This window comes from Curcuma longa, chromosome 5, assembly GCF_044706935.1.
Source record: "Curcuma longa cultivar G26 ecotype Majalengka, Jawa Barat chromosome 5, ITB_CL_G26_1.1, whole genome shotgun sequence".
Classification (NCBI taxonomy): Eukaryota; Viridiplantae; Streptophyta; class Magnoliopsida; order Zingiberales; family Zingiberaceae; genus Curcuma; species Curcuma longa.
Genome location: NC_133865.1, coordinates 10,595,355 through 10,605,575, shown reverse-complemented (window position 1 = coordinate 10,605,575; position 10,221 = coordinate 10,595,355). Strand labels below are relative to the sequence as shown.

At 37.6% G+C, this 10,221-nt stretch overlaps 2 protein-coding genes across 2 annotated transcripts; both read right to left on the bottom strand.

Moving 5' to 3' along the window:
• Positions 1 to 311: 311 nt before the first annotated feature.
• On the bottom strand, positions 312 to 2,666 carry LOC141829306 (ran-binding protein 1 homolog c-like). Its single transcript, XM_074716750.1, has 4 exons — positions 2,447 to 2,666; positions 2,217 to 2,368; positions 2,003 to 2,128; positions 312 to 685 (listed from the first exon to the last, which is right to left on the bottom strand). The coding sequence occupies exons 1-4, from the start codon at positions 2,596 to 2,598 to the stop codon at positions 453 to 455; spliced, it is 663 nt and encodes a 220-aa protein (XP_074572851.1). The 5' UTR covers positions 2,599 to 2,666; the 3' UTR covers positions 312 to 452.
• A 770-nt stretch (positions 2,667 to 3,436) lies between these two features.
• LOC141829264 (internal alternative NAD(P)H-ubiquinone oxidoreductase A1, mitochondrial-like) lies at positions 3,437 to 9,536 on the bottom strand. The gene is made up of 8 exons (XM_074716700.1): positions 9,007 to 9,536; positions 6,825 to 7,047; positions 5,732 to 5,892; positions 5,500 to 5,565; positions 4,898 to 5,061; positions 4,618 to 4,732; positions 3,928 to 4,107; positions 3,437 to 3,843 (listed from the first exon to the last, which is right to left on the bottom strand). Exons 1-8 carry the CDS (start codon positions 9,448 to 9,450, stop codon positions 3,691 to 3,693), a joined length of 1,506 nt encoding a protein of 501 aa, XP_074572801.1. The 5' UTR covers positions 9,451 to 9,536; the 3' UTR covers positions 3,437 to 3,690.
• Between the last annotated feature and the right edge of the window lie 685 nt (positions 9,537 to 10,221).

The following is a 10,221-nucleotide window of genomic DNA, read 5'->3' as shown; positions in this document are numbered from 1 at the left end:
AATTGGCCCGTCCCGCCGTAAATTGACCCGTTTGACAGCTCTAACCTTGACTCTCTTAACAGCTGAGCTACAAGGGCATATTTACACGTGGGCCAGAGGCCCTTTAATAACATTAATATATTATTATTATTATTATTATTATTATAAAAAGTTATTATATTTTTGTATTTGTAATTTACGGTAGTAAAGATATAAATGGGGAGAAGCAACAAATTTCAGCGCTCCCAAACATTACGATCTATCCCAAACATCAATAACAGAAAGATGAGCGCCTTCTCTTTTTGGTAAACATGTAACGGAAGAGAGAATAATGAAATCATAAAGACAATAATATAAACGGTAAAATCCATGACGAAACCAAACGCGACTTCTGAACTGAAATATGCTTACCAGAAGAACACAAGCCTTGACCCGCTTCTTCATAACACCTGAACAACACCAGAATCCAAATATCAATCCTTGGATTTGGTGGGTTGTTCGGATTCTGTTGCTGATTTCTCATCTTCTGGATTGGTTGGATCGGAAGCTGATGGAACATCCTCTGCGGCATTTGCTTCTTTTCTATCGTCTACCCTCAAATTAAGCAAGAGTTCGGCGGCATCAGCGGATTCCTTGCTCTCTTCTGCTGAACTATTTTGAAGAGACTCGGCGATGCTTTCGACCATCTCGATGAAGTTCCTACAGTCTGCAGCATAACAGTAAATTCATGCATCACAAAATAAAATGCAGGAAGAGTGAAAATGATACGGTCCTCAATGGTTTCAAGCAGTAGGGCTTGCATGGTACAAGAATTCCTTACAATGGATGGTAAATTTAAAACATTGTGAGAAAAACAGAAAAAAAAAAAAATTCTTCCTTACAATGGATCTGAGTGAGAAATAGGAATATAATCCAATTTCTTTCATCTTTTTTTCCAGCTTAGTTATGGTGTATTTACTTGGCAAAAATAAGAGATGGATGGATATAAGAGGGAAAGAAATAAAGCATATGAACCAACTCAATTTCCCTTGTTTTGAAGGAAAAGAAGAATACCTTCATTTTATTCCCACACTTATCTAAATTCTTTCATTTTATCTCGGAAAATTGGAGAGAATATCAAGTGACATTAGTTTTCCTTAATGTAAACTACTTTCTCTTCTACTTCCACACCTTCATGTAAAACACACAATTAAACTACTTCCTTCATTCTCACTAATCTTCACTCTTACCTCACTCAAGTAAACAAGGGTACAACAACAGTAGCTCTCAGGAAGTAACAATGTGAAGTTGCAGATAAAAATTTGCAACACTATACTATGTATACGCACACTGAATTAGCACATGGCATGTGATGATTAATAATAAGGTTTAGCAATGGAAAGAAGTTCAAAAGTAGTCAAGATTGTGAAATCATAAAGGTCGGTAAATAGAGTCAAGCATGCCTGAAAATCAAACAGGAAATAGCCATTAGGATGGTAAACAAGCAATATATAAGTGATATATATGTTCCCCCTCAATTCACTTAAAGCAATTGGCAGGTATTCAGAGATTTTCATATCATTAGGAATTTAAGTAAGTTACATGCTAAAAATTCATGCCAAGTGACAACTACAGCCACTTTTCACAATAAGGCCTCAATTCTTGTCTCTTTTCAGAAAAAATAAAAATCAAACTTGAGCTCTAAGCTAAATAATTTGACACACTAAATTTAGCAAGTTAAAGCCAACAGTACCAAGATCATTCAGACTAGATGATGGCTACTTTTTGTTAGACGAAATGTATACTCACATTAACAATGCATAAAAAGCTAAAAAAAAGCTTAATATTAACCCTGGGTTATTCATATTACCAAAATAAAATGCAGCTGATAGATGAACTGCGTAAATTATATATATGCGCAAGTATGGATATAGTCGAAGTGTTTTAATTAAGATTCAACAGCTTCAACCAGTTAAAGTTTAATCACCCAGTCCAACTTGTATGAAACACAAAACTACTGGATCGAGAGAAATAAAGTGCTCACTTTCTACAGAACCAAAGCGAATACAGAACATCTCCTCCTTCAATTCCCCATCAGCAAAATCCGCAGCATGCCACACACATGACTTATCATTCCCCGCATGCTCCTGAATCTTCATCGACGGAAGAACTAAAGTAGAAGGAAAAAAAAAAAGGAAATCATAGATCCAGCGCAACAAGGACGAAAAACCCAAACCCTTGAAGAATCGGCCACTCACCTAGATGGTTGGCGCAGATCTTGAGCGTCTTGGCCTGGCGCATCACCAAACGAACCTTTTTGGTCTGCTGGTGCTTCAAAAGCTTCACGTTACCCGTGCCCCTCTCTTTCCACTGGTTCCCTTCCTTGTCGAACCTATAAAGCTTCGACTTCCTGACGACAAATCAGCTTATCAGAACTCGAGATCTAGAAAGAAAGTACGAGAACGATTAGACGGAAGGAAGGTCTCACAGATCGAGCAGGACGTCCTCATCCTCCTCGCCGGTGGTGACGGCGACCTCCGAGAGGGCGACGATGGGGGTGATCTGGGCTCCGGTATCCTCGTCCTCGCCGGCAGCGGTCTCGGCTGCCTCGTCATCGCGATCGGGGTTGGTGCTGGCCATGGAATTCGAATCGGAAACGGCAGGAACCAGAAAGGCAACCACCGGATCGAGATGGGAAAACTGAACAGGACGGCGTTAGGGCATGGGTTTATATACCAGGAACTGAGGCGGTGGAGGACCAAAACAGAGGGGAGAACTCGCATGGATTTTTCTATGCGGACTTGTGTCTATTTAATTCAGCGATCATGATGTGATGACTCGCATAAGAAAAGATGGACGGTAGAAGATAACAAAGCTATATTCAATTCTAAGAATACAAAAATATATATATTTTTAATTTTTTAAATATTTTTAAAATATAACTTTATTTTTTATCTATTGACTAGAAAATTTTCTAGCCAAGCCAATGAACCATAAGTTAAATATCTAATATTTAAATTAAAAAAAATGATAATCCCAGTTAGTCGCATTGACTCAATCCCTGAGATGATCGGTCCGGCCTTATGGAAGTTTTCCACTGGTCACAGGATAAATCGGGAAGCACACGATGGTCAAGTTTTCCATCGACCATCATCCAGATGCCTAGCATCCTTTGATTGCGATCCCCATTTGGAGAAAAATTTATGTAATTACGTTGGGATCGAACCGCGGGTGGCTGAGTGACAACCCGGATGTTTTACTGTGGCACCATGGCCCCAGAGACAAATTAAAAACCTTATAATAGGTGAACATCAATAATAATACATTTCATCACATAACTATTCATTTTGTCTGCATTCACTTTTCTATAAGTCTACTCCGTCGTAATTAATCTTATGCTTGTGAATGCAGACAAAATGAATGTTTATAATATAAAGCTTATCCTCTATTAACTTCCACGCAAAGTATACACCACTAGTAACTAGTAGTGCATGCATAATGAATATATCATAGCAAAAATGATGATCCAAAATATTACAGTTAGAAACTGTTGCCCTGCTACAAATCATCACATCGACAAGAAACCACAAATCCAACTACTGAAGGGGAAAAAAAATATCCTTTATCTCCTACTCAATTTATTATGACTACATTTCTTTGCAATTCATAATTCACCGCTGATATCTTATTATTGTCCTTTGAGCCAAACAAACAGTACCTGGATTATTCACTTCAGATGCGACTTATATCGCGACCAAACACGAAAGTAGTGAGCCAGTTTATCGCAACATAGAATCTGTTCCTCCAACTTATTACACGAGTCAAATAAGCCGATCGCCAGATGAACCAGCTAACGAATCCCGTAAGAGAAAGTCCCTTGGCCTCCTGAGGCAGTTATGCAACGGTTTAAAATTTCATGACAACTGACAATTGAGATAGTAGTAAACAGCAGGATAAGTTGGGAGCTACCTTGCTTTGCCTGAGATCTACAAGAGCTTTGTATCTTCCGACGGTTGCCATGCTTCCTAGATGCCGATAGACGAAAGGATCGCCAAGTTGTATATTAGCTGCAGCATTTGCATAGCCTCCACCAGTTTTAGCAATTTGGTTCAGCAAGCTAGCCAGATATTTTCCCTGCCTTTCGGCTACCTGTTTTCATATGTTATTGTATGTGTTATGATGGCTTAGGACATTTAGGCTTCAAAAAATAGATAGGATAAAAGTTAATAAGTAGACACTTTATTTACTTATATCAACAAATAAGGTACACACTGCTCAAATGCTAAACGTTAATTAAGTAAAAAACAAATGAATGCCTTTACAATTGCTTTACCAATCTAAGAAAACATGTCAGTTAAGTGTTAGAGAGGACAAATCAAGGGGTATTATCTGTACTGATAAGGGCATTGGATTACACATGATTAACTGTTATATCAGCCTCTCTCCAGATCTTGTCATATTAACAAACTTATTATGACTTGCAATGAAGTTTGGCTTCATTCATCACACCAAATAAATTCATAATACTAATAACAAAATATCCGATTCTAGATCTAGTTTTATGTCCTTAATAGTAGTTGTGACTTGTGCACTAGAAGCACAACCAAGCATCAGAAAGACATGAACAGCACAAGGGAAAGTAGTGCAGAAGCCACTAACCTGTGCCAATGCTGGTAGTGTTGGTTTTCCTGTACTTTCAAGGAACCCACCACAGTCACCTATGGCAAACACATCCTGTACAGAAGGAACACGTAACCAGTCATCAACGCCAATCCTGGAAAATATTAAATTAGCTGACCCATGTAAGTTTCACCTCCGAACAAAGCCAGTAAAGTTGTAGGTGCATAGTTCAAATATACAGTATGTGCAGCATGGAATTAAATTTAACTATTGCTTGATGGTTTTCCAGAAAACAAGATTTGGATAGGAAAAAGACTACCTTCCACCAGGGGACTTTGGGAGCTCTAAAGTTTTGATGAATGGAGAAGGGCCAACACCAGTAGACCATACAAGAAGCCCATATGGAACTTCTGTTCCATCATTAAGAATAACTTTTTCAGGTTGAACATCTTTTACAATCCCACGCACAAGGCGAACTCCTGACTGAGAAGATGTATAAAGTACATGGTCAGATCCACTAAATTAACTGCTATGAAACAAAATGATGACCTTCCATCAGTTCCAAAGAACTGAAATTATGGATAATGTTAAACACAGTAGATGACATGGCTAAAAATGATGTCTGTGGAATCACAAGACCTGAACCTTCAACTTTACATATAAACATTTGTGGTAACAGGTTAGCTACCTGAAAGCAGGACATCAAAGGATATGCAAGTAGCACAATGAGATGAAGCATTGTTACAAGCACAATTAAAAGGAGACGTTTAGAAAATTATCAATAACTCTTACAGAAGGTGATGCTTTCCTCAATAATTTGTTTGTACTTAAGGATTCATAGGATGGCCTCTGGTCTATAGACAAATGGATGAGGCAAACAACTTAACAAAAAATAGAAATCATAATTGAGCTTTTAGTCACCTTAGTTAACTGTTTTGTGGCATAGTGTCGGAGTCGAACATCAAATGATGACAGTATCTCATTAGCCTAACACCACCAAAAGAAAAAAAAAATCCAAATATTAGATAGTAAACTGTGTGGTCTTCCACATTTTATGGTGGTATGTTCTCTTCAAGGAACAACACCAATCAAGCACTTGGATAACCAAAACTCTAAATCAGAACTGAGAAAGCTGATAAAAGAAGAAAGATACCTCAATCAGGGTAACATGGATGTAGTCTTTAACATGTGAATAACGTTCATGAACATCTTTAATGATGAAATCACTTAGTTCACCACTGAATTCAACACCTGTAGGGCCTCCTCCAATTACAACACAGTGCAATAGTCTCTTTTTTTCATCCTCTGATATACCTGTTTATAAAATGTCTGATATATTAAAGATGACTATGGAAGCTTTAAGGTGCTGGAAAAAATTAGAAATAGTTTCTAGACTGAAGGAGACAAGAATATGGTAAGATAATAAATAATCTTAAAATATGTATGTCCTCAAAGTGAGATTATAGAAATGCTACAGGTACGCTGCAAGCCTCAGAGTATTTCAATAATTCAATCAACACTAAATATACATTCCCGCTACATGAAGCCTGCCTTATTTGCATCAATGAAAATATGTCTTATCACCTATGTACAATTAAGGTAATCAAGGAAAATGGAAAGAAACAATTATGAAAGCAAGTTTATTCTGACCAATTTGGGATATTTACTTCTTTTCTGTTAATGAAAAATCATCAAGTGCATCTTCAGATGTTCATGCTCTAGAACCTAAAATATTTTCTCTAGCTGATCTAAAAGGACAATGTGTTATGGATTACCAGTGGTATAATTCCAAAATTATTTTGACATGCTGAAACCGTTGATGGTTTTATTGCAAAATTGATTGTGTGTGCATTTATCAAGTGTATATACATGAGAAGCTTTTGCCTGTAAGTATCATCCCACTTATCCATTCATAACCACCTACTTTTGCTAAGAAGCAAGAAACCCACTATTTTAGACGGGTTCATGCTATTTAAACCCTTATCAGGTCTTGTTTGTTTTTTCTTTTGCAAGTAGCGATTCACTTCTCACAGGCATATGCCACTTCATTTAATAGACTGTTGTCAAGCTATTGTTTTTCACGATAAAGGGCATTTTTCTTTTTCTGTAAACAAATTCAAAATTGCAAGTCCTGTGTCATGGCCTATAAACTCCAATAGAGATGTTTGACATTTGTACATCTTTGTTTTTAGACTAGGAAAAGCAACATCAGAAACATTTTAAGATTTTAAGGGATTGATTGCTACCAGGTACATCAGAGAGCATTAGATTGAGGAGAAGTCTTCTACGAATCTCTTGGGCATGATGAACTTCACGCAGGAAGATTGCATGCTCTTTTACACCATGTATACCAAAAGTTGAGGCCTCTGCTCCAGCCGCAATAACCAATTTGTCATATGATAACTTAAACTTCCATGGTTCTTTAGCATTTTCTAAACCTTCTTGATCCGTGACAACCTCACAGTGTACCTTATAGAATGCCAAAGAGAAAAAAACAACTTAGAATTTCTGGTATATTACCTTCCTGTATAAAACACTATTTGGCAGTGTCCTATTCTTTCATGGAAAAGGTATCTATGGTATGCCAAGAGTTGAATCAGAACATATTCCATTATTTCCGTCAACATGTTAAAGGTAAAAGGCTTAGTAAATAACTAAAAGGAAACAAAACCCAAAAAGGTTAAAATTTAAATCTTCTTTCATCCCTTTTCCTATTATTGTCTATCCCTGTGGGTATGATTATTATCTGTTGAACTCAAAAACCAAAAAATAATTCCAACAAAAAAAATAGAAAAAGAATTTTGCCTTTTGCTTCATTTTAAACCAATGCAAAAAAATAAACATATTGAATAATGAAAAACTCTCATGTAGTATATTATTTTCTACCATCTAAGCTCCAATTGGTGTTCATATATCGCTAATTTATCTGAGTTACCTTCCTTAGCAAAGCAACATATACTAGCGAAAAATTCCAAAATGATAATGACAGTTGCATTTCCTAGAAGAGAAAAGAGGAAGACAAAAAATCTAGAGAGTGAAAGAAGAAAATTAAACTTTCATCAAATTTTAGAGGCAAAGGGTAATAGAAAAGGAAGAATTTTGGCCACTTCTCTATCATAACAAATTCATCCAATCCAAACCATATGAAAAATCATGTGCACCAAAGACCCTTACGCTTTGTTTAGATGGAATGAGAGAAGGTTCATTAATGGTAGGGGAAGGGAAGGGAAGAGAAAGGGAGGAGGAAGTAAAATATTTATGTTTCCCTTGTTTGGAAGGGATGGAAGATTCATTAACGTAACATGTATTACCTTGTTTGGGAGGAAAGGAAAGAGAATGAAAATTAAATATATAAAGTTACAAAAATACCCTCACTTCTTAAAAAAGACAACATATATAGAGGACGGATGAGAAACTATAAATTCTATCAATATTACATATAAAAGTTGGGATATAGAAGGTCTTAAAATAAACAGCGCATGCTTTTTGAATAAGTCCCTGTCATTGGAGGAGGAGCAGAAAAAGAATATTAGGATTATTTGTCTCTGTCCTCTTGAGTCTTGTCCTCAAAAAGATTTGTGGTGAGGGCCAACGCCGACGTCGTGGAGTGCGAGCGGTTAAACACTGGGCGGTGACGACACGCGTTGTATGAGGAGCAACGGCGCAAAGACGAGATATCTAAATAGATGAGTTAATTTGAGAATTAATATTTTAAAATAAAGATAAAATTAGAATAAAATATTTTTATGTTCCCTTTCCCCTTCCTTACATCTCAAATCGGAGTGTAAGAAATTCTAACAATTCATGAGCATGGAAGGGTAAAGCTTACCCTTCTCTCCCCTTCCCCTCCTTAACTCACTCCATCCCAAACAAAGATTAAAATTCTCCTCCCTTATTTACCCTCCCCTCCCCTTCCCTCACCTCCTCCCAAACAAAGCGTTATATTCATGCTTAAAGGAGCAATTCCAGCTCCTATCGTCCTTTATGAGCCTCTCCACCGTCATCATAATTGTCTCCCTCCGATCCTCTTTACCCTTTGTACTTCTTCCAATTTTCTCGTCTAAGAAATGAAGAAATTCTCTTTCCTTTTTTATCTTTCTTCATATTCAATTTCTAACTCACCATTCTTCTCAGCCTAACAGTATTAGTAGTAATCATTATTCAAGATGTCAAAAAAAAAAAAAACAATTCTTTGGCTGTCGACAGTTTTCTAAACGGAAAATTGCCAAGCATCTAATTGTTGCATTAAAACAATTCCACTAACAAAAAACTAAAGAGAAAAATCATCTTCAGGTTTCTTGCAAGTATCCTTTTGAATAAACAGATGGGCTATTTCCCGGTTCATATTGTTAACATTCCAACCAAACAAAGATCCACAATCTTCGATTAGCATTACGAGCTCACAACAGCAAGAGAAGGGAAACACACCGTGTGCGCATCAGGATCAACAGCCGTGCAGCGAGCAAGGAAGAAGTACGAACCCGGGGCTGTTGAGATCGCGGGCTGGATGCGGCCGATGGGCTCAGCGACGGAGCGGAACTCGAGCGTGCCGACGCAAGTCGAGGCGAGGAGCGGGGTAAAGACCATGTGGTTCCTCGGGGAGACGCAAACGATGTCGTAGAGGCCGGCATCGACGCCCTTCATCAACCGGCATCCGGCCCACCCGGTTCCGAGCACCACCAACCTCGGCTTGTCCAGCCCGGGCCTCGTAGGGCCAAGGCCAGCCAAGCCGTTCGAGGCGGAAGCACCGGAGCAGAATCCGGCAATCCTAGCGGTGGCGGAGAAGGAGGAAGGCGATCGATCGGGCGGAATCCCAGAGGAGAAAGATGAAGTGAAGCGGGATAGGCGAGAGAGAGATCGAAGCCAAGCCATTAGCGATCGCGTCGAATTGGGGACGGAGAAGATCGGATTTGTGCAAGGTTTAAACAGTTGGATTCGGCGTGGCAATCGATCGGCGAGCCAGATGAATCGATTAATCAGTAGAAATCAGCCGGAAGAACAACATTTAAATGAGGATTTCGAGTCAAATATGTATGATGCATTTTTGGAGGTTTTGGAACTGTATTTTCGGAAAAAGTGACATTTTTAAATTTAAAATAAGATCTTTGTTGTAAAATTATTTTTGATTTTATTTATCTTTATATCTCATTTTTATTTTTTTATATAAGAAATTTAGTGTAAGAGATTTTTTACTTCCAAAAGATATCTAAAAAAGGAGAATTCATATTGCAGATGATGGATTTTTGGATTAGTATTTCAAAGAGACATATATTAATTAAAAGAGTAATGATATACTGTATGAAAAGTCAATATGAAAATGCAGCATGACAGACACAAACATGGAAGTAGGATTTACCTGCATGGAGGTGGGATCCAACCGTGTGTATCTGTCATGCTGCATTTTCATACTGATTTTTCATGCAGTATAATATTACTCTAATTTTAAAAGAGTAATGATATACTACATGAAAAGTCAGCATGAAAATGCATCATGATAGACACAAACATGGAAGTGGAATTTACCTGCATGCAGGGTGGGACTCAGCCCTGTGTGTCTGTCATGCTGTATTTTCATGCTGATTTTTCATGCAGCATAACATTACTCTAATTTTAAAAGAGTAATGATATACTGCATGAAAAGTC

Coding starts and splice junctions, on each gene's coding strand:
- LOC141829264 (XM_074716700.1), bottom strand. CDS start 9,450: ATGGCTTGGCTTCGATCTCTCTCTCGCCTATCCCGCTTCACTTCATCT. Junction 7,048..9,006: donor TTGATCCTGATGCGCACACG/GTGTGTTTCCCT, acceptor GCATTCTATAAG/GTACACTGTGAGGTTGTCAC. Junction 4,108..4,617: donor CACTACCAGCATTGGCACAG/GTTAGTGGCTTC, acceptor ATATGAAAACAG/GTAGCCGAAAGGCAGGGAAA.
- LOC141829306 (XM_074716750.1), bottom strand. CDS start 2,598: ATGGCCAGCACCAACCCCGATCGCGATGACGAGGCAGCCGAGACCGCT. Junction 2,369..2,446: donor GAGGACGTCCTGCTCGATCT/GTGAGACCTTCC, acceptor ATTTGTCGTCAG/GAAGTCGAAGCTTTATAGGT. Junction 686..2,002: donor TCGCTTTGGTTCTGTAGAAA/GTGAGCACTTTA, acceptor GTTATGCTGCAG/ACTGTAGGAACTTCATCGAG.